The sequence below is a fragment of the Pangasianodon hypophthalmus genome, chromosome 19 (genome assembly GCF_027358585.1).
Source record: "Pangasianodon hypophthalmus isolate fPanHyp1 chromosome 19, fPanHyp1.pri, whole genome shotgun sequence".
NCBI lineage: Eukaryota > Metazoa > Chordata > Actinopteri > Siluriformes > Pangasiidae > Pangasianodon > Pangasianodon hypophthalmus.
In genome coordinates, this window is record NC_069728.1 from 14,725,331 (window position 1) to 14,748,445 (window position 23,115).

At 41.1% G+C, this 23,115-nt stretch overlaps 3 protein-coding genes across 7 annotated transcripts in view; 2 read left to right on the forward strand and 1 right to left on the reverse strand.

Moving 5' to 3' along the window:
• The window catches only part of arid1b (AT rich interactive domain 1B (SWI1-like)), a 63,188-nt gene extending 49,585 nt beyond the window's left edge, over positions 1 to 13,603 (forward strand). For 2 of the 4 annotated variants that reach the window (XM_053242218.1, XM_053242220.1), the window contains exons 11-21: positions 121 to 261; positions 1,812 to 2,021; positions 2,463 to 2,670; positions 5,549 to 5,687; positions 7,127 to 7,293; positions 8,299 to 8,422; positions 8,509 to 8,628; positions 8,715 to 8,793; positions 9,257 to 10,019; positions 10,399 to 10,529; positions 10,619 to 13,603. In XM_053242218.1, the coding sequence (XP_053098193.1) occupies positions 121 to 261; positions 1,812 to 2,021; positions 2,463 to 2,670; positions 5,549 to 5,687; positions 7,127 to 7,293; positions 8,299 to 8,422; positions 8,509 to 8,628; positions 8,715 to 8,793; positions 9,257 to 10,019; positions 10,399 to 10,529; positions 10,619 to 12,361 (3,825 nt within the window). In that variant the 3' untranslated portion in view covers positions 12,362 to 13,603. The remainder of the gene's footprint in view (positions 1 to 120; positions 262 to 1,811; positions 2,022 to 2,462; positions 2,671 to 5,548; positions 5,688 to 7,126; positions 7,294 to 8,298; positions 8,423 to 8,508; positions 8,629 to 8,714; positions 8,794 to 9,256; positions 10,020 to 10,398; positions 10,530 to 10,618) is intronic. The other 2 variants (XM_034313900.2, XM_026923760.3) reach the window with 2 other exon arrangements.
• tmem242 (transmembrane protein 242) lies at positions 13,523 to 20,216 on the reverse strand. The gene is made up of 4 exons (XM_026923485.3): positions 20,075 to 20,216; positions 18,619 to 18,719; positions 15,721 to 15,858; positions 13,523 to 15,647 (listed from the first exon to the last, which is right to left on the reverse strand). The coding sequence occupies exons 1-4, from the start codon at positions 20,154 to 20,156 to the stop codon at positions 15,534 to 15,536; spliced, it is 435 nt and encodes a 144-aa protein (XP_026779286.1). The 5' UTR covers positions 20,157 to 20,216; the 3' UTR covers positions 13,523 to 15,533.
• A 783-nt stretch (positions 20,217 to 20,999) lies between these two features.
• Positions 21,000 to 23,115, forward strand: part of zdhhc14 (zinc finger DHHC-type palmitoyltransferase 14) — a 32,084-nt gene continuing 29,968 nt past the window's right edge. Inside the window, exons 1-2 of one of the 2 annotated variants that reach the window (XM_026923482.3) lie at positions 21,000 to 21,306; positions 21,403 to 22,385. In XM_026923482.3, coding sequence (XP_026779283.1) covers positions 22,144 to 22,385 — 242 coding nt within the window. In that variant the 5' untranslated portion in view covers positions 21,000 to 21,306; positions 21,403 to 22,143. Of the gene's footprint in view, positions 22,386 to 23,115 lie in introns of both variants that reach the window. The other variant, XM_034313843.2, reaches the window with a different exon arrangement.

The following is a 23,115-nucleotide window of genomic DNA, read 5'->3' on the forward strand; positions in this document are numbered from 1 at the left end:
CTCACCATGTGGTCCTGTTTGTGTGTGTGTGTATGTGCGCGCGCTTTCCTGGGTGGATGTGTTGGAATTGTGTGTGCGTGTGTGTGCGCACGCTTGTCCTTCTTTTCTTCTCCGTGACAGGACAGCTCCAGCTCCCACTGTGTGTCTCAGCCCCCCACCCCGTCTCCCCTGTCCCCCAGTCCTGCTAGTCTGTCCTCTAATCACGGCGATGACAGTGACAGCATTAGCAGTCCAGCCTGGCCAAAGACCCCCAGCAGCCCTGTGAGTGCCACAAGCTCGTCTACACTCCTCTATTTCTCTCTCTATCTCTCTCTGTCTCTCCCTCCTTCTGCCTTCTTTATCCTGCTTCTATGTTTTTTTTCTTTTCTTTTTTGTTTTGTTTTTTTGCTCATGTTTGGATCCAAAAGTTTTTGTTTAGTTTTCTTCCCCAGTGTGAATGTCGCAAGTTACTTTTCTTTACACCACGGCGCTGCTGATTGCTCCATTCTGATAGGTGTTAATTATTTTATATTAATGTGCTCATGATAATACGTATCTGTCATTTCTTTAGCATTAACTTACACAGGGACTTGTATGACGGACGCTCCACACAGCCAGATAATGAAACGTGTAATTATTGATATGGTGAGCTTTTCTGTGAGATATTTATTTTTAGTATTTATGGAAGGAGTCTCCAGTGTCAGAGCTGTCAGAAGTAAAGCTGTGACTGAGTTTCTGACACGGGAAAGTCTTCAGAACAGTTTGCTCTTTTCGTGGTTTCTTGGTAACATGACAAATTTGGGGTGGGAACAGTAACTCCACTTTGCACCGTTGAATATTTTCCCATAGCAGCACACATCCAAGTGGGTTATTCCTTACTTTAGATGTTCCATGACTCGATTTTAGCAGCAACAATCATTTTAGTGACAGTTTGCAAATGGAGATTTATGTTTGTAGAACTTCATGACCACAGTTAAAAACCTTAATTTGCAGATGCGTACTTCTGCCTGAATCATGGATTAGTAGTGCATTAGTAGTAGGTCTGGAAAATGTGTTGATACGATATCAATATCACAATAAATTAGGACACAACAGCACACATTCGCTGATTAATGCATTAAAATATATTTTTGTATCAGGTATACAATGGTATACAATTTATTCCTGTAAACACACCCTAGATTTTTAAATGCAGCATTGTTAGTTTTTCCAGCGCATGTTTATTTAAAAAAAACAAAACATGTATTCGATATAACTTCTACAAGAACATTCTGATAGAGCTTGTAAAACATCTGCTTATATTCCCGATGGTTTTGCGTTGTTTCCGTCATCACGGTGTCTTTACATTTCCATATAAATGAACTACTAGCTAAATCATTAGCCGCAGTTTTTTTTTATCTAGCTTCCATGCTCAGTGTCCATATTCTCCAGTTGCCTAGCAACAGTGTTCTTGTGGCTTTAACTGCTTGAATGGTGAGTGTATTGTGTGTTTGTCTCCTCATGTTGAAAGCAACATAAAGCGTATGTGAGAGGTGTTTGACTATAAGAAAATAAGACACCTGCTAGCCAATCGGATATGAGAAATAACCACGGCCATAGTATAAACTGATCATGCATATTCTTATATTTTAGTAAACCTCTCCTGAGAAGCCTCACTAATAGCTTTTATTTTCACCATGTGGTGTTTCCTTGTGATTTATTGTGAATATTTTACTATGACTGTAGTGCTGTACATCATTATTCAGTTCGATTTGAACAGTATGTTCTACAGAATGTGATTCATGTACCAGGAAGCTGAGTAGTTATTCAGAGGGTGTGTGTGTGTTGTGTAGAAGCCGAACTCAGCCACCATGACGAATGAGAAGATTACACGTTTGTATGAGATGGGGAATGAGCCGGAGAGGAGGGCCTGGGTGGACCGTTACCTGGCCTTCATGGAGGAGAGGGGCACACCTGTACCCAACCTACCTGCTGTAGGCAAGAAGCCCCTGGACCTGTGCCGCCTCTACCTGTGTGTGCGTGACATCGGAGGCTTGGCCATGGTGAGTGGAGGAAGCCAGTCCATGTGGCTTTCAGAACATGTTACAGTTCTCTCAGGGTCCCTTTCCGATCCAAGATCTCTGTCTGTATCGGCATACATGATTAATAATCTCATACATTTAATGATAAAAATAAAGAATTTTCATAGAATATAGAGCTGCTTTATACAATTATAAAAAAAAAAAGTGTTAGCGTTAAGAAATGGCAGGCCACGCCCCTATACCAGTAGTGCCATACAGACGCCACTCCTCCTTCACTGGGACTGATGTGTTTAGCTGTGATAGAGGACTTTATACACTCAAATATGGAAAGGGAACCCTGATCTACCTGTACAGCCCAAATAAACTGAAAGCTCGATGAAGCAATGATTTAAAGTGACAAACAGCTCATGTCTGTTTCTTAATTTCCCAGATTTCACTGTAACGTCTCCATCCTGTGTACAGGTGAATAAGAATAAGAAGTGGCGCGAGCTCTCCACTCTTCTGAACGTGGGAACATCCAGCAGCTCAGCTAGCTCTCTGAAGAAGCAGTACATCCAGTACCTCTTTGCTTATGAGTGTAAGGTGGAGCGTGGTGAAGAACCTCCACCAGACGCCTTCAACATGGACAGCAAGAAGCAGCAGCAAGCCAAGATCCAGCCACCATCACCGGGTAAAGAGCCTCTCTGTCCTCCTGCACTTCTCACAAAACGTACTCACTCAGTCACCAAAACCCCAAGTAAAAGATTTATGCCATAATTTATATCTGTTTTTTTTTTTTGATTGAAGCTGAAAAGTAGGAGAGTTAGAAACTAAAGCTCTGTTTGTTTTTACATTTATTACTATTCAGTCCCAGGCAAAAACTGGACAGGTAAAAATGCTGTTTTAACTTTAACAAGTGGTTTTGACATCCTGACACTATTTAGCTATTAACTATATGCTGGGTATTTGGATGGGCTACTTTTTTAGGCTAAAAATCAAACTAATATCAACTCAATTTCTCTGAACTTTTATTTCCTTTATAAAATAAACATAGTACTTTCATACAATGCAGATATTAAAAAAAAGGCTGAACATGTTTCATCAGATTAAATTTGCAAATGGCCAAAATAATAGTCTGAAAATTGAAATAACATTTATTTGAGGTGTGTTAAGCATTTCAGACAACATACACTTGGTTCAAGACTTCAAAAAAAAAAAAAAAATTCTAAGATCACTGAGGATCTAAACTCGGTGCTTATTACATTTACATTTGCATTCATTTGGCAGATGCCCTTCTCCAGAGCGGCTTACAGACTTTCAGTTTATCGAATTTATACAACTGAACAGTTGAGGATTAAGGGCCCTGCTCAAGGGCCCATCAGTGGCACTGCAGTGGCATTCATATTCCTTCACCATTAACCCCAACACCATTCATATTCCTTCACCATTAACCCCCTAAATTGGTCCAAGCCTAATCTCTGGCTCTGTAGATGCCCTGCACTCGCACAAACCCATAGACTATTCAGCAAATAAAGGTGTAATATCTCTGGAGATTGTTTAAAGGGAAAAATCCATTCGCCCACTTACATGCTATCTTTCAATGAGCTAAAAAATATAAATAATTGAATCTGCCTGATTCATCCTGCTCCAGATTTCGTGGAGCTCCTGCACATGTGGCTCACTTTCCCAAAAGAGTCTATGCCCAGTTTATGCCCCTTTCTTCAGTGGATAATCTGACCTGGATACTGTCAAATTGTACCCAAGAACTGCTGCTATAATTACAAAGACTGTCCTGTACTCATCCCAGAACTCTTATTCACAATCTGCATATACTGAACGTCCTTTTATACTGTTTGCGTTTACTTCTCCCTCTCTGTGTTCATGAAGGATCTAAAGCTACATCCTGATTTCTGTAATGCTGCTTTATAACTGTTTATTGTTAAAAGCACTATACAAAAAAAATTAATTGAATTGATTCTTCAGAAGTCACCACTGATGACAGTGGCAAAGTAAAACTCCCTGAGACGACATGAGGAAGAAACCCTGAGAGGAACCAGACTCGAAAGGGAACTCATGCTCTTTACATATGGAAGAGGGTTGTACCTACTCTGCCGTGTTTGTTGTGATGACAAGGTGACCATTGCTCCGCCCCCTGCTCTGGCTATTATTGGATAATTAGATGTCTAGGATTAGTTTTTGATTGAGCGATGCGCAGCATTTTAAAGTGTGTTATAGCGTGCATAATGTTCAGTCTGCCCTTTAGGCTGATAGATGGTCCTCTAAGGCTGGGGCTCGTCGCCGGCATCCTTCCTCCATCTGCCCTCAAATCAATTTGAGCTGGCTGTGCAAGAGCTAAAAATATCTGACAGGTGATTTAGTCACGCTGAGAGAGGGAAAGAGAAAGGAGGGGTGTGTGTGGGGCAGGGGGGGTGGGGGTTGTGGGGGGGTTGGGGAGGGAGAGCTGTCAAGCAACCAGCTGAAGGATTTCCCTCGCTCCCTCCCCGCACTAGTACACAGAGAGGGAGAGAAAGTGTGTCGAGCGAGAGCTGTCAAACAGCAGGAGGGGGGAATCCCCAGGGAAGATTAATAGGGGGAGGAGTGTGAGATATAAACAAAAATGACCTCCGTCTGACCCCCTACACAGCCGACCAGTGAGCCAGCATTTTTTTTTTTCCTCTCTTCTTTTTTTTCCCCCTCCTTCCCTCACTCTGACTGAATATGGCATCAAGGTCACTCCAGTTCATGCTCATGAATGAGTGTGTGCCAGGCCTGTCCTCCCGTAACCCGTCTGCATTGTTTACTTTCAGAGCTGACACACTTTCACTACGTTGTAATGCTGCACTGTTTTTTTTTTTCCCCTCGAGCTCTGCCAATTAGTCCCTCCACTTATCCTTTTTTTTTTTTTGGTGGAAATTATGATGTCTGCTTATACCAGATCCTTTGCCTGCTGTATCCACATTTTATTATATTAGAGAAATGAAATGCTAGCATCATGTGATTCTCGAGTATTTTGTAAGGTGTTTTTTAATATTAATAATTTGTTCATTACAACAGGCAGGTGCACGTATAAAAATCTTTAAAAATGAAGAACTTTGAAGAACTTTAAGTGAAGTACTTTGTCTTAACTGGCAGTAAAGAAATGATTCATTTATTCATTCATCTTCAGTAGCGCTTTATCCTGGTCTGGGTTGCGGTGGATCTGGAGCCTATCCTGGGAACACTGAGGCTGGAATATACCCAGGATGGGATGCCAGTCCATGTACACACATTCACACCTAGAGGCAATTTAGCCTAGCCAGTCCACCTACTGCCTTTTTTTTTGGGTGGTAGGTGGAAACCTGGAGAACCCGGAGAAAACCCACATGGACACGGGGAGAACATGCTAAACTCCTAACAGAGCTCAGGATCTAACCCTGGCACCCCTTAAACAATGAGGATATACTGTATTAAATAAATTATTAGAAGAAACACTCCTCACACAGGTGGAATAAGTGGTTTAGGTGTTTCCAGATCTTCACTGTATTCCTCTCATTTGCATTTCATCTTTTTTTTTCTCCTCCATTCTGTAGCGAACTCCGGCTCTCTCCAGGGCCCTCAGACTCCTCAGTCTACAGGCAGCAGCTCCATGACAGAGATGCCCGGGGATTTAAAGCCCCCGACTCCCGCCTCAACTCCACACAGCCACATGCCCCCTCAGCAAAGTGGCAGGTAGGTAAAATACAGGGCATTATTCTGCATGCCATTATTCAGCAAAGGATCCTGAATCTCCAGGTCCACAGTGTTGTGGGTTTCATTTTCTTACCATTCTTCACTACAACTAGATATAGTGAAAGCTGAGGATGAACAAAGGCATGATAACTGCTAACAAGGACAGGTATAAGATAGAAATAACTAAATAAGCACATCATAACCTGCTCTGAAACAAGGTTTCTCTGTAATAGTACATTAGAAAGACCATGGTTTGATCAGTATAAACATTATTTTGTTGATGTATCTTCTCTTTTCTGGTACGTTAATTCTGATTTGTAAAAGGTGGCTTCCTGTCGCTTACTCTGAATTGCATGTGAGAGCGATATGCTCGTGTGTGTTATATATAGCCTTATGTGAGTCAGATTTTTTTTTTTTAAAAGTTATAACTTTGATCTTAGAACAAAAGTTCAGCCAATAATAAAGTGCAGAAATTGATCACTTCTCTAGCTGTAATTTCTGAGCTAAGACGTAGCTAATGAGTAAGAGAAGCTTATTTGTGTCAGTTTAATATTAACACACTATATATGTGCTTGTTGAACATCCCATTGCATATTTAGTCTCCTCTTTACTGTTATAATAACTTCCACTCTTTTAGGAAGGCTTTCCACTAGATTTGGAGCATGGCTTCTTTTCATTGGGGTTGAGGTCAGGGCTTTGTGCAGGCCACTTGGGTTCTTCTACTCCAACTTTGGCAAACCATGTCTTCATGGAGCTCGCTTTGTGCACCGAGGCAGTGTTATGCTGGAACAGGGCCCCTTAGTTCCCGTGAAGGGAAACACAAAGACATGCTAGAAAATTCTGTGCTTCCAACTTTGTGGCAGCAGTTTGCGGAAGAACCACATATGGGTGTGACAGTCAGGTGTCCACAAACTTTTGGCCATATAGTGTATAAACAGCATGCAGAAATCATCACACAAACTATGTTGAGTTTTTCAGTCTCGAATTGACTTCCTTACTTGATCTTCACTGAAGTTTTTTGTTTTGTTTTGTTTTTTGGTCCCAGCTATAGTTCTACTGCCATTCTTTTTGAATTCCCAAAGCTTTTTCTTATTTGGAAACAAAATATCCGTCCTGTGAAATGGTCTCCAGTGACATCCTCAGTCATCACATCGATAGCTTGGCCTGCTGGGAATATTGTAAAATTATCATTCATCTGCACAGTTTGAACAGTTTTCTTCTCAGCAGGATCCAAAATGTCCAATTTTCACAGTTTACCCTAGAAACCATGGTACGGCTTGCACACCAGTGATACCACTATCCACAAAATTTGAAACCCTGTCAGATAACACACTGCTTGCATTACAGAGAAAGGAACTCTGGCTTATCACCATGTCTTGTGTACAGTGTGCATTTTTTATTTGTGTATTGATCCCGGTTTGTTTGACCTTAATCTGCAGAAACAGTGGTGTCAGTGTGCAGGATCCGTTTTCTGATAACAGCGATCTAGCTTTCCAAAAGCGAGCCAACGTCCCACCTGGTATGATGTACCAGCAGGGAGGAGGGGGCATGGATGCACGAATGCAGTATGATGCCAACAAGGAGCCCTATGGAGGTCAAAGGAAAGGTGAGTCAGTGTAGCTTAAAACTGTAATAAAGGTGAACTTTTTATTCCTGTCTTCAGGCATCCTGTTCTCATCGCCTTTTTCTTGCCATGTTGTGCTGCTGGATATGTTATAGTAGTGTCCCTTCTCCAGCTGTAGTTGTGATTAAGGTTATTTATTTGACAGCGCTGCCCCCTAGTGTCTGCTTTGTGGCATATCTAATGGTGTCATTTATCAAATGTTATTTTTTACTAATTCCTGCTGGGGCTGTTTTTAGTGATCTCCTGAATGTTCATGAGAAACAGCCCATGTTTCCACTGGCTTAAAAGACAGACTGTTATGTAATCAACAAACTTTACCATCCAAGATCAAATCCTTTAGCATCTGTAATGTCTTATCACCACAGATAATAATTAAATAATTAATGCACATGAGAACAGGTACGCATTGCAAAAAGAATTGAATTTTTTAGCATTAGCATCGACAGTATTCTGTCCATTTGTTGCAGATGCCTGCAAAGTGGAGGTTTCCTCTTCAGATCTTTATTTTAAATTTGTGATCTTGTTTAAGAAGATAGTTTACAAACCAATACTTCAGACAATCCTTCTGCATCTGAACACAGCTAAAATATATCATTATAGATAATGATTACTCACAAGACAACAGATTTGTTTTTTCCCAGTTTGAGTATTTTTGACTATGTAGCTCATCAAAGTAATCATAACAGCAACCTTCCAGTTAGCATTAGCAATGCTGCTCTTTTTTAGTTAGTTCATTTATTTAACAGTACATTTTGAAAACAGTATCATCTTATTGTAATGTCCATTATGAACTTACTTGAGTCGTTTATTCTAACGGTTGGTTCCCTATTCCAGACCACCAGTTTTTGGTTCAGGATCGAACTGATTTTACTGACCGATTCTGATTTTGTGGTGTGGTCTCTAGAGCCAGCACTGGCACACTGTCTGTGGAAAAGGACTATGAGTATTTCAGTCCTGAACACTAAAAGTGTGTATATATATTTGTAGGTGGCAACGACTCTTTCATGCCAGGGCCAATGCCCAGCAGTGGCATGCAGGACATGTACCCACGAGGACCCCAGGGCATGGGCATGAGACCCCAGTACCCTTACAGCCAAGGCTTTGACAGAAGGTCAGTAGTATTTCATAGTAAGCTACTGGACAACTTGACTCACTTCCGAGTCCAGCTTCATGTCTTTTGCCTTGTGTCTTCATCAGGCCTGACCATGCCATGGGCCCAGATGGTGGAATGGTGCCCCCTGGAAATCAGAACAACATGATGCCTTCCAACAGCGATCCAAACATGTACCCAGGCAATAGATACCCGTCACATCAGAGGTAAGGATTACTAGGTCTTATGAGGGTGAATAAGTACAAATTGTATCTCCCAACTCAGTGGCTGATGATGCGTCTTCTTTATTTAGGCATGGCCATGATGGCTATGGACAGCAGTATCCTCAAGGCATGCCATACAGTGCACATGGAATGTACCCACAGCCACAGGTCAGTCTGCAGCTGCAGCATTCATAGTCAGACAATTTCATTTTGAATTATTTACTTATGTTATGAGAGATTCTGTACTACGTTACTACTTTTACTAAGTTGCATTTAGCTTCAAGTAAAATTAGTTCATGGCATTAGCGTAATGTAAATAATAACACCTAATTGCTGGCTGCTGTGGTAATGCTCGTTCAGCATGTGCGTTTCATAAGGAGCAGACGTGAGGCAGAGTGTAAGGTTTGATATTTTTCTAGAACATTTGAGATAATCAACAAAATAAGAGAACAAATAACAGAATATAAACAAGCAGAAAGCTAGTGTACTATTAAGCAGGTAAAATAAATTTTTTACTCCTTTGTACTAGTTTATAACTTGACTGAAATCTTGATGCCCAGACAAGGCAAGTTTTATTCAGTGTTGCTGTTCTGGGAAACATGTCCTCACAAAGTTTTATGTTCCTCTTTAGGGCTATAAGAGACCTGGGGAAGGGATGTATGGCCCTCCAGCAAAGCGACATGAGGGTGATTCCTATGGCATGCAGTTCAGTGGCCAGCAGCCGGATATGTATGGCCAGTACAGTGGATACCCAGAGCGCAGACCTATGCAGGGCCAGTTCCCATACCCATATAACCGTGAACGCATGCAGCATGGGGGACAGGGACCACCTCAGCATGGCATTATGGGTGGAGGACCGTCCTCCACTCCCAGTGGGGGGCCTCAAGGTAACATGTGGCACCCTAGGACTGATATGGGCTACCCTTACCCTAGCAGACAGGGCCACGGGCCTCCATACCCATCCATGAGCCGTGCAGATGACCCAGAGGGCAGGGCAAATCAGGACAGTCAGTGGCCGAGTCACCCGGGCCAACGTCAGTCGCCTTATCCTCCCCAGTCTTCTGCTAGCTCCATGCCACCCATGACAAACCGACAGCCTCCGTCCTCTTACCAGTCCCCTCCAGCCATACCAAACCACATCGCCCGTGCTCCGAGTCCAGCCCCATTCCCCAGACCCATGGGAGGTTCTATGTCCCCCAATAAAGCTCATTTGATGCCATCAATGAAGATGCCAAAACCAGGGGTTCCCGGGTCTATGCCAGGCTCTCAGAGTGGTGGTGTCCCCAGTCAAGGCCTCCCACCCATACACCGAGAGATCAGCTTTCCACTGGATTCCGTTGAGGCTACACAGCCTCAGCTAAAGCCTCGCCGAAGGTTAACTTCTAAAGACATTGGTAAGAGTCCTGCAGGGTCTTAAATTTAAATGGCTATCTGTTTCTTTCAGCAGATTCATCACTTGGCTTCTACATTGCAAAGGGATAAATTTTGTAATCTTTCAAATTCTACAAATTTTTTTTGTGGTTTGCTTGTAATGAAACAAAGGGGGGTGGGGTCAAATTTTACATTTATACTTGGTCCACAATAACCCCAATTGCAACTTACCTGGAGGACCTAGGGATAAACTATCATCTTCAGGAACCTATCCTAATCATTAGCTGGGATCACACCTCCTGAACTGTAGACAAATTCCATAAAAATTGTTTTTATTTCTGCTGCCTTGTAAAGTATGTTGTGGAGTGAAGAAGTCGGCTCAGAACTGTCGCTCCCTTGCAGGGACACCAGAGGCCTGGCGTGTGATGATGTCTCTGAAGTCTGGTTTGCTAGCCGAGAGCACTTGGGCTTTGGACACAATAAACATTTTGCTATATGATGATAACACAGTGTCTTCTTTTACCTTGTCACAGGTAAGTTGGCAAAGTAGCACTTTCATAGTTACTTCATAAGGTAAATAACTGGTCAACATGTGGCATACTTTTGTCCTTTTTTTCTCTAGTTGCCAGGTTTCTTGGAACTTATAGTTGAATATTTCAGAAGATGTTTGATTGAGATCTTTGGAATCCTTGAGGAATATGAAGTGGGTACTGAGGGCCAGAAGACACTTCTCGGCCCCCTCCCAGAGCCAGCAGAAAAAGAGGAATTGGAGCATCAGGAGCATGATAGTCATTCAAATACTGAGCAGGCAGACAAGAAGCCTGAAGCAGAGTCTCAAAGGTGTGTCCCCAGCAGCACCTCTGGAGCAGACCCCCTGGAGAAGAAGCCAGCAGAGACAGTTGAGCAGGAGAAGGATAGACAAAACGAAGCGGGTAAAGAAGATTCTCCTTCCACAGAACCCAGGCCCAAGCAAGCTAGCAAGTATGACAGATTGCCAGTGAAGGTGGAGGAGAGGGAGGCAATCACAGACCTGGTGGAAGACCGATCAGAACAGCTGGGCTTGGCTGGAGAGTTCATCAGTGGCCTACTGCACTGGAAGGCTGGCGGAGGAGACTCCACTGCCCACATCCAGACCCACTTTGATAGAAGATTTGATGAGACAGGAACTAAACCAGTAATGACAATGGACCTAGAGGAGGTTAAAGAACAAGACACTGAGGATCCCACTCAAGAGGAATCATCTCATAAGCAAGACCAAGGTGTCACAGATAATAGTCTGACAGCCACTGCAGATGGTACAGGATCTCTACCCGAGAGTGGGGCCCAAGAGTCCACCTCACAGAGCCAAGAGAACCACCGCAGTATCACCCTGCTGGAAGATGAACCACGTTGCTGGGATGAGGCACCACTTTCCACAGCCGAGAACTGGCAGGATGAGCTGGCGAAACGCTGCATATGCATCTCCAACATAGTCCGTGGGCTCTCCTTTGTGCCAGGTAATGATGCTGACATGGCACGGCATCCAGGTCTGGTACTTATATTGGGTAAGCTGGTGCTCTTGCACCATGAGCACCCAAAGAGGAAGAGGACACCCCCAACCTACCAACGTGAAGAGGAGCGAAGTCTGGCTTGTAGCAAGGATGAGTGGTGGTGGGACTGCCTTGGTGCCTTGCATGAGAACACCTTGGTGACCTTGGCCAACATTTCAGGGCAGCTTGATCTGTCAGTCTACCCCGAGAGCATCTGCTTACCCATTCTGGATGGGCTTTTGCACTGGATGGTTTGTCCATCAGCCGAGGCCCAGGATCCTTTTTGCACGGCGAGCGGCTTCTCTTCTCTGACACCACAGAGGCTGGTGCTGGAGTGCTTGTGCAAACTGAGCATCCAGGACTGTAATGTGGACCTGCTATTAGCAACACCACCATTCAGCCGCCAGGAACGCCTCTTTGCAACGTTAGTGCGTCACGTGGGTGAACGTAAAAGCCAGGTGTGCCGGGAGATGGCTGTGGCCGTCCTCGCCAACCTGGCGCAGGGTGATCCCACGGCAGCGCGGGCCATTGCACTTCAGAAGGGCAGCATTGGGACCCTGATAGGCTTTTTAGAGGACAGTCTTGCCATGGCACAGTATCAGCAGAGCCCTCATAGCCTACTACATGCAGGACATCCAACCCACCCAGAGCCACCCAGCATCAACATGATGTGCCGGGCTGCTAAAGCTTTAATGGCGATTGCTCAGGTTGAGGAGAACCGGCCCGAGTTTGTGTTGTACGAGAGCCGCCTGCTGGACATCACGTTGTCATCCGTGCTGAACTCTAGCGTGGCAGCCATTTTGTGCGAGGTGCTGTTTAAGCTGGGACGCTCGTGACACAAGCAGTAGCCTGGCAGTGCTGAAAATCAGTGGGACAAGCCACACAGATCGAGATCGTTGGTGTTATATTTTTATTTAAATAAAAAAAAAAAAAAGACAAAAAATGTTTTTACTTACAAACAGTTATATAGAGAATATATATAGCTCCTCTACCCCACTTTTTTTCATTTTGGATTTTTAAATGATTTTAATACAAATATTTAATATTTCATGGTGTTGTTTTCTATTCTTTTTTATGCTTTTTTTTTGTGTTCCTTTTTTCAGTTCCGTTTTAACCAAAGTTGGCATCTGATAGATACTGTTTTAGTTTTCAAAATTTTTTGCTCTTAAGATTTTTTTTTTTTTTTTCATTGTTTGTGGCTGTTTCTGGTGGGACTTTGTTTATTTGGGGATGCACATTTATTTAAATTGTGAGATGTGTTGTAGATAGAACTTCTCTTGCAATGTGTTAAAGAAAAAAAAAAAAACACTGATTTACTCAAGATATACATGTATCCAGCTCTAAAAAGCATTGTGCAATAGGGTGTAGATGGCTTGTTGGAGGGGAGATTACCAAATGTGAATGACTCTTTACCACAGGCAATATTCAAATCTGATAACCAGTATTGCACTGCGTAACCACACCAGTATATATGAGGGTAAAGTGAGAGCTGGTTTTTTAACTTACTCGCTTCCACCAGTATGACCATTAGACAGCAGGATCAACAGTCAGAAAACGGAACTCTAAAGCGCTTCAGTTACCACTTCTCTTCATTCAACTTATGGGCTGATTTGTGTATATATGAGCTGTATATTAAACAGGCCCTTTTCACTTTTTATTTCTCCAAGAGATGTGGTATTATATAAAGTGATGGTAGTTGATGCTAATTATTAACAACAGTTTGAAAATGAAATTTTCATCGCCATCTTCTGTCGAGGGTAGTCTGCTGTTGTGTAGGACGTTCCTGCATGGACTGTACTACACACAATTCTGTAAAATGGATAGGAACAGGTCCCTCGAAAGGCCTTGGATGTCTGGCTTAAAAAATAAAAGACACAGGCTCATCAAATTGTCAGTCGGTGTAACTGTAATCCAGCAAAATTTGAAGTTACCCAAAAGTGACTTGAGCAACAATTCCAATGAAAATGTACAACTCTGTGAACTTTTTTCATGCCATATGATTTGATGAACATTGTTTATTAGTATAAAGTCTTTATACTACATGTTCCACATGTTAAAGTAAATGTACATGAAATCTGGTTGAGCACTGTGAAGGTTGTTTTTGGGTGCTTTGTCTTTTCATTTTGAAACAATAACTTTCAAAACTAATAGTAATACTGAAACTCTACACATCTTATCTCAGAAAGCAGGTTTACTATAGCACCGTGGTATCTTAATGTCAGTTTGGCAGAGTATAAAAGGTTGTGGGCGCTTGAGTGCATTAGTTGACTCATGCATCTGACTCAGTTCTTGAATGCTTTGAAAAATTACATAATGAGCTGAATCAGCTGTGCTGGAAAGAGAAAACAACTGAGCATTGGATGTCCAGAACTTTGCCAAACAAATTAATCATAGATAAATCACAGAATAACAGTACAATATTCCTAAATAATTTATGCTGGCAGTAAATTCAGATGTAGCTACGCTTCACCACCCGGCTGTTCTGACATCAGTGTTTCAGACCTTTTTATTTTAATGACTTTATGTTAATTACATTTGTGGAAGCAGTCACATGCTGCATTTCTGGAACATCTGAACAGTACTTCCTTTTTCACTTCTGGCCAAATGGGCTTTTCCACAAATAGCCTGATTTATTCTTCCAGTAAATATTTTGGGGAAAGTTTTTGTTTAAGACCAGTTACAAGGCTGATGTTTCTTGTCCCTCCAATGTGGCTTCCATCAAAACCCGACTCCCTACTTGAAACTGAGTTTAAAGTCCTGGAATTTATATTTTTTCTATTAAAACTTTTTGGATGTATATTTAACATAACACTCAGGTTTAGTTTCATACAAACATTTTTAATATCTTACACCAGAGACTAGAACTTATGAAGGACCAGTTACTAAAATTCATTGTTTACAAAGGTCTGGTTAAGCAACTAACATGACTACCTGGTGACAGCAGTTACCTAACCATTAGTGGTATGTTCAAGGCTATAAAGACATAAAATTGATTTAACTGTGTTTTGGTTTGCACTGGTGCTTCATGTTAGCACTTTATTTATTTTTTTTTTTTACACAAGCAAACTTGACCATCACACCCATATGTGTTTTTTCCCCAAACTGTTGCCCCAAAGTTGAATGCACACAATTGTATAGAATGTCTTTGTATGCTGTAGCATTACAGTTTCCCTTCACTGGAGCCAAGAGGCCCAAACCCGTTCCAGCATGACAAAGCAAGCTCCATGAAGACATGATTTGCCAAGGTTGGTGGCGTATCCTGCACAGAGCCCTGACCTCATCCCCACTGAACACCTTTGGGATGAACTGGAACACTGACTGCACACCAGGGCTCCTCACCTGACTTCCCTAATGCTCTTGTGGCTGAATGAACTCAAACCCCCACAGCCACACTCCAAAATCTAGTGGAATAAATCTGCAATAAGATGTTCAAAAAGCACATATGAGTGTTACGGTCAGGTGTCCGTGTACTTTTGGCTACAGTGTAGTTTGCCATTTCCGCATCCAGACCACAACCCACCAGTTGACGATCCCTGTTTTACATGATATTCCCTGGAGATAAACCCAGCAGCATTACATTTAAATTTTAAATTTAATCTCTGTACACATTGCACCCACACACTAATCTTTTTTTTTTTTTTTTAATCAAAACTGCTCCACACTCCCTAAGCTAATTTAAATGGCTGTGTTTGACACACAAAGCTCTTCCACCAAATGGTACTACTTAGGAAAGCAAAATGTCCTTTGAACCAGGAGCTTCATTATCAGATGTCCAGAGATTCTGGTTCTTGAAAAAGCCGGTTGCTGTTAGTTTTAGTTTGCACACACACAGACAGACACAAGTCTCCAGATTGATTCTTCAACATCATAGATGTGAATACAGTCCCTAAAAAGTCTTAGGGTAAGAAGTGGAAGGAATCTTGATTCTCATCTGACCTGGCAGTCACTTCTCAGGTTGTCTATCCAGTGAGCAGACATGTAAAGCTCTCTTCACTGGCACGTCAGTGATCATTTGGACTTAAATAGCGAGTCCCAGTTGAAAGGTACTGCGTTTGGCTGAACGTCTTCATTTTTCGGAATGGCAGGAAAGATGGATTGCATTTTCTGTCGAAATTCCACCAACTGCAAAAGAAGCATCGAGCTGTGATTAAATGTTCAGCGTTTATGAGGAAAACTGAAAGTCACACACACTTACGCTGTGAACACCCAGAGCTTTCCACACTGTGAAAGTGAGAAGGCCGACTCCACACCAGGCATACAGCGAACCCCATCCGAGTGCACGCAGGGCTAACGACGCTCCGCTCTCAGGCACCGCCGCCGTGCCCACTACACCCTAAACACACAAACATACGGCTGCAGGTCACAGTCTTTAACCTGCTCTGCATCATAATGCTGGATTCAAAAGCATTTAGAACTATACATGCTTCTTTGTTTCTTAAAACCATTAATAAATCTGCAAAAGAAACTTAAAGGTACTAGTCAGTCCACCTAAAGATGGTGGGTATGAAAAATATGAATAGACGACAATATTTTTCAAAAATTCTCTAACCAATGGTGGCATTTATGCTGCATTCAACTAAAGCTTACAAATCTGAATTTTTCAGTATCCGACTAGGATAACTTACTGTCTTACTTACCTATACATCTGTATCTTTAATGTTTCTTATATTACACTTTAAGTCATTTACGCTCAGTGCCTTCCTTAGACAATTAAATCTTCAATAAATATTTGAGTAATGTGGTCAATTTGTTTTCATGCATGCTAGGTCTTTTAATGGGAAAACACTGGCCCTAGATGAGTCAATAATCTGAGTTCTTTATACATACGTGAAGCCCCTCTTACAGCTGTTTTACATCCTGCCAATAAACCAGCCAAATATAAACAATGCAAACCTCCAAACCTCCCTCCATTGTTTAATTCCTTTTACACACTGACTCTTTTTACAGGTAAATATCTGACAATGTTGCTGTCCATCTCTCCAGCTTTCACTGCTTCCAGTGCAACTCTACTCTATAAGGTGACGTTTACACACTTGTGCAAATGCAAGAAAATTAAATATAAGATATCAGATTAACAGTTTACATGCACAGAATAACCTGATTACTGGTCTTAAAATTTCAGATTGCTTGAAAATCTCATAAAGGCTTTAATTCATTATAAAATATGTGAGATATTGGTAACTGCCAAATTCAGACAAGGTGTTATCTGTTTGCATGTACAAAGTGTCTCCTTATTTTATGACAAGTTTACTATCGAAAATGTTACAGGTGAGTGTTACTGTGTTGAATATAAGAATTAATCATGCTCCAATATGCAAATGCAGGCTATGTAACACTAGTTTACTAGAGATATGAGAGTATGTCTGGTCAGGGTGTATTCACAGAATTCATAAAATCTGAATTTCTTGATGAGGATCAAAGGATCTTCTGTTCCGCTTTCGTCCTAATCATATTTACTGTGGCAATTTATTCTTCAATTAAAAACTTTTAGATTCTTCAAAAGAAGGTTCAGATGCCTTCAAAAATAAGACTACATAATACAATAAGCAAGGAAAGTAATAAGAAAATTAAGTTAATTAGCTGCGGTTTAAGTGAGGCCAATGTGCCAACGCTGAGAGAGAAACAGGAGACTGTCCTTTCTGAGTCTGATAATTGAGTTTAAAGAAACTCCAGAGCTCTCAAATCATGTCACGTTCCCATGATCTCACACATGCAATGAATCTAATTATGACTTTGTAAAAACACACATTGCTGAAGTTGTGTGTTTACTGAGAAAAACTGCTTAAAAATAGTCTGAAAAGATTGCGACAAAAAGGAGCACTGTTCCACTGTGAGCTTACAAACTAATACAACTCCCAACTCTAATGGAGGATTTGCACAATTCCTATCATGTCCCATGTGGAAAACAAACACACAACAAAACAAATAGCTTAACTGAGTAAGAGTCAATAAGGGTGAATAAAAAACAGCTCACAGAGTCAGAAATGAGAATGTGCTTTTGTAGCCTATATATAGTAGCTAGCTAAGAAGTTAATTAGTGGTTAGTAAGACAATTTTTATATAAAACACACAGTCTACAGTTACTAAACTATGGACTGGCAGAGATCACAATATCCTTAAACATGAGGTATACATTACAAATAACTTTTTTTCTTTTAATTTAACGCTACAATTTATTTCATTATGTGATCATCTGATTACTAGACCTTTCTCAGTGCTCACAGCCGTTTCTCAGCGTTAAACTAACACACCCTCGCAGTACATTAAAGGAAAGCTCCACCCTGAAACACTACGTGTTTCTATTGTAATATCTGAGATGTGCTGATGCTAATTTGTTGCTGTATCTTCGTTATTCCTGCCTGAGGTCACCGGAGACAATGGCAGAAAAACTTGAATGATCTCAAACATAAGAGATAGCGATCAGGTTTCGGTGTTAGCTCCTAAAAACAAAAGAGCGAACGTTTCTTTTCTCGCTCATATTCTACATCATATTAATAGTAATTTCCTTTGTAGAAGTAGTGGAGACGTTGGTGAAAAATGTTGGGACTCAAAGTTCCAGGATGCAATGCAGCTATACGACACAGTTTCTCCGAGTTAAAACAGAGACTCGGCTTAGTGAGTTCGAGATCTGTGAGATGACGAGTGTGATGGAAGTTGATCTGTTTGAGCAGAGTGTACAGATGAGGAGGTGAGACAGCTGGACAGACTAAAGCACTAAAGCACTTCTGCATCGCTCTTTTCAGGTACCACTGGCACCACTCTCCTCACAAAGTCAAACTGCATTCAGAGGAAATCGTTAAGCTAACTGAAAATAGTCCAACAATTTTGGAAAAGTCTGCATTTTATTGTGTATGCATTTATACTGAAAATGCTTCTATTACCAAGTCATTCCTGTAACCCATAAATAAATACTTAAACACCTTTATGCTCTTGGGAGTGGACTCTATAAAATTTAGATACGACAGGGCTTTACTTTGTCCTAACAGCAGTTTTAACTGCATGTTTTCTGTGTTTGTTCAGCTATCATCAGTCTATCATGTTGAATACATACACTGTATGAAGTGCAATTTTACATTTCTATAAACTGTCACACCTTATTAAACCACTCAGGGCTCCTTTTCTTAGCCAAAGCGAGGGTCGAGCCGAAACCAGCGATCATTCCTGCAGTGGCCACTGTCGTCAGAAACGCACCACCTGGAAAAGAACAAAGCCGATGAGTGTAACACCACAGCATGGGACTATGACTGATGATATCCCTGAATGCCAAGAACTTCTAAAATTCAATTTACAAATCAATGCAAGCTTATATTGACAAAGATGGTAGTATGACAAGAGTCTCTGAGCATTTCCCATCAAATCTCAGTGATTTCAGAGACTTCTAAATCCTAAGTGGCTAAAAATCCCGAAAATAATGCTTTGGTCTGCATATACGATTAGGAGCTTAATCAGTTGGTTTTACATCAGAGCCACCTCTTGTGTCATGCTTAAAGAAAGTATTTCAGCCAGACGTTTTTCCAAGACGGTCAGTGTCTCAAGTTTGCTTCTTTAATTTTCTACTAAGTAATAATAATCACAAGAAGATGAAGAAGCCTTTATTGGTCACATATACAAAAGAGCACTTAGTTTTTTTTTAAGTGCATATCCCAGCTTGTTAGGCAGTTGGGGTCAGCGCACAGGGTCAGCCATGATGTGATGCCCCTGGAGCAGAGAGAGTTAAGGGGTGAAGCAGTGTTTACCACTACACTATTCCACAGTCAAGTGAAGCTTATAGCTGCCTAATTAAACAGTTTTCTCTCTGGTGATGAGGTTCTCATTCCACACTTTCTCAGGTTTTTTTTGCCCTTTTTTTTTTTTGGACTGGGAATTCCTGCACTGATGACGAATTTCAGTCCTCTGTCATTACAAGGACATCCCTTCAGTCTTTAATTTTCATTAAATTGAACTTTGGGACACAAATTGGGTGCCAAACTTATCAGGAATACCAGGGGACCATGAAGCAGAGTCCAGGGATTTGTGTGTGTGTGTGTGTGTGTGTGTGTGTGTGCGTGTGTGTGTGTTTGGAGGAAATCACAACCCACCATCATTATAACTGTTATATTTATTACTGCGTTCTTGTAGTTGCTATTTGACTGGTCTCATTAATTAAATGCATTTAACCCAAGCCTCAATAGCCTAGAAATAATGTCAACTTGGACCTAATGTGTTCAGGAATGGAAAGCTCAATGAATCTAAATAAATAGACAAAATAGTATTCTACACATTTAAATAACAAGCCTAATATTTGAATAATTAGCTTATGTTCGTAAAATAATAATACTCTGTGCTGAAAGGGAAGGCGGATTGTACAAGGTAAAGGTATAAGGTTTGAGAAGCCATGTTGCAGGGAATGTGGGATTTAACTAGTTAGTGAACTCAACTCCCAGCTTGAGTTAGCTGGCTAGCACGATGTGATGAACATCATTTAAAGCCTAACCCTGAGCTGCTCATTATTCCTGTAGAACAGCGGATATTTCAGCTACCCTTCTGCGTTTAAACAGTTTAATAGTTACCTTTTAACATTTGTAGTTTAGCCTCGTCCACACTGTCATTCCCAGCAGGAGGTGTGTTGACATTCAGCTCCTCGGCTGCCATCTTCACTGTGTCCCTCTAATAGAAGACCGGGTGGAAACTCGGCGGAACCTTTGTTTATGGGCAAATTCCTGACACTGTTACCACTTAAGACTATAATATAGAGTCGGGCAATATGAGGCAGAGATGTGGGAAGAAGTAATCTCATAAGAAAAGAAAAAGAAGTAAATGTAGTTGGCCTACTACGTGTTTTATATATATATATATATATGTATATATATATATATATATATATATATATATATATATATATATATATATATATATATACTTTATATATATGCACACACACACACACAAATCCCTACTCTATAATTTAACCCTGACTTAATCATGTTTTCTTGCTTTCTCAAAATTAAATGTGCTATGATACTACTACTACTAACAATAATAATAATAATAATAATAATAATAATAATAATTATTATTATTATTATTATTATGGCTACAATTTTTACCAGTAGCCTATAAAATATATAAACTTTATACAATAACCAGAAGATACAATAAATTTTAAAATGAATCATTTTTGCCATAGTTATTTAATGTTCTTTCTTTCTTTCTTTCTTTCTTTTTTAAATAATTTGTTATACAGTGCATTGTTAGTTTCTTGTAAAATTCTGGTTTCAGAGCCAGTCCGTTTTAGATCATGTGTATGAAATATATACATATAACTCATAAAACCCATATTGTTTTAATTTTTAAGCATTGTTTTCTTTTCTAATTAACATAAGTAGAAGATGGTAATCTGTTTAATGGTAGCCTGTTTAATGTCTAATGTCTAAAAACTTTGTTATATAAAACTACCTGACAGATGAAATTCTCACTACATTAAATAAACGCCTTTTTTTAAAGGCATATATAGACCCTTTAATAGCTACAGAGAGCTGAACACATCCTAATTTAAAACATTTCCAAAGCTGACTTTGTGGCTGAATCCCAAATGAATCCTTGGTCCCTATATAGGGCACTAGGTGGATGTGGCTCTGCAGCCCTACATAGTGCATATGTTCATTAAGGAGTCTATTGGGATTCAGCCCATTTCCTTCATTGTGGGCAGTGAGTGCAAGCTGTGTGTATGTGTGTGTGTATATGTGTGTACACAATACAGGATGTTTTTAAGGGGAGGACTGCGCACTCCAGACTCCTCTCTGTCGGTTTTATAATCTTTAATAATAAATAAAGTCAGTATATTTACAGGGGAATAACAATGGGAGCCGCCTACAGTCTGCGCTCTTCTGATCCGCAGGTTCGAGATGTGATTTGTGAAGCCCAAGCTGCAGGATCAGACACCAGCTGAGTTGAAACAGAAGCCTCCATGTGCTACAGACCCGCATCTCTGTGGAGCTGATCATCTCTGAAGCGTCGTTTTGTGTGGAGCCGGAAAGAGTGACAGCATTTTGCAGCCTGGTTGTTAAATGAATCCCAGCCGGCAGGCAGACGGAGCTCAGACAGCGGATGTAGGAGGACACTAGAAGGACGGGGGTGCTTTCCTGGGCTGGAATAAACAGCGAAGTCTCTGCATGGATAAACAGTGTTATCTCTTCACTTCACAGCGGTACAGATGCCAGAAATGGAGGAGCCCATAGACGCAAAAATCGTCCTTAGAATTTCTCCTAGAATTTCTTTCCAGTACCTGCTTTCATCCTCTAGCTGCTTAGATCCTGATGGAAATCAACACACTGGATTATAAAGCTGCAATCAAAGCATGGGAGTTGGATTCATTTCTCTTGTCTGGATTTCCATTAATGATTTAAGGAACTAATTGTCTATAGGTGCTATTAGTGCACTGAATCTATTCCTCACCCTGAATCTAATATGGACAGAATGATAGCATTGCGGTCATCTCTTTGGCTCTGATAACGCACACATTTACTCCATCTGTTCATCAGGAGTGATGCTTTTCCACATGACGCCTCTGCATGCAGACGTTCTGGCTTTCTACTATTTTAAATCAGGTGTTTGCTGAGGAATAAACAAGACCCGAGACATGCATCTTGGACTGGATGAGAGCAGGGAATGTCAGTACAATCAGATCTGCACCCATCATAACTCCTCGTCCATGGAAACCCCGCACACCAAGAAGAGGAGAGTGAAGAGAAAGTGGCAGGTCTTCCCAGGCCGGAACAAGTTCTACTGCGATGGGCGGATCATGATGGCAAAGCAGTCCGGCGTGTTCTACCTCACCATGGCGCTGATCCTGGTGACTAGTGGGCTGTTCTTCACGTTTGAGTAAGTGTTGAGTGAGGAGTCACTGTGAATGTCCCACATGTGGTCCTGGTGATAATCAGAGTGGTGTTAGTTAGCAGTTCCTTCTTCACACCAGCTCTGACCCACAGATGCTGTTCCGTACCATGGTATTTTTCTTATTGCTGTATTTGTGAACCACTTATTCTTAGATGCATCACTACACTCTTAAAAAGGGTTCTACCTGTAACCTTTTCTGACAGATTAACACTTAGCTGTAGGGTTCTCCATAGAACCTTCAAATGTACAACTTCCTAAGAACAGAGGGACATCTTCCTAAGAGTATACGTCCTACATAGATTGACTATGACAGGCATGAATTAAAGATTTCTACACCTCTACACTCTTAGAAAAATGGTCAAATCAAGAACCTTGAATGTTTCTTTGGTTTGGCCCTCTAGGAAAACCCTTGTTGCATTGTTCTATATAGAAAGTTTAAGTTCTCCTATAGAGCCAAACAAAGGAACCTTTCAGGGGTGTAGAAATCATTATTTCATGCCCCTTATAGTCCTTTTATGTAGAACATACAGTCTTCAAAAAAGGTCGAATCTAGAACCATTAAGGCTTCTTCAGTTGTACTCGTAAATGTTCTATGCAGAACACTGCAATCGAGGATATCCCTTTTAGAAAAGGTTCCAAGTGGAACTCCATTAGAAAAATGAATCGACCGTACCAGATTTGTTTATTGCTGTAATTGTATTGCACTGATTGGTCC

What these genes read in the sequence shown, in the direction of transcription:
- tmem242 (XM_026923485.3), bottom strand. Translation starts at nt 20,156, where the DNA reads ATGGCAGCCGAGGAGCTGAATGTCAACACACCTCCTGCTGGGAATGAC. An exon ending in GCCCTGAGTGGTTTAATAAG is followed by an intron (nt 15,859 to 18,618) that starts GTGTGACAGTTT and finishes TTGTGTGTTTAG; the next exon opens with GGTGTAGTGGGCACGGCGGC. An exon ending in AAGCTCTGGGTGTTCACAGC is followed by an intron (nt 15,648 to 15,720) that starts GTAAGTGTGTGT and finishes CTTCTTTTGCAG; the next exon opens with TTGGTGGAATTTCGACAGAA.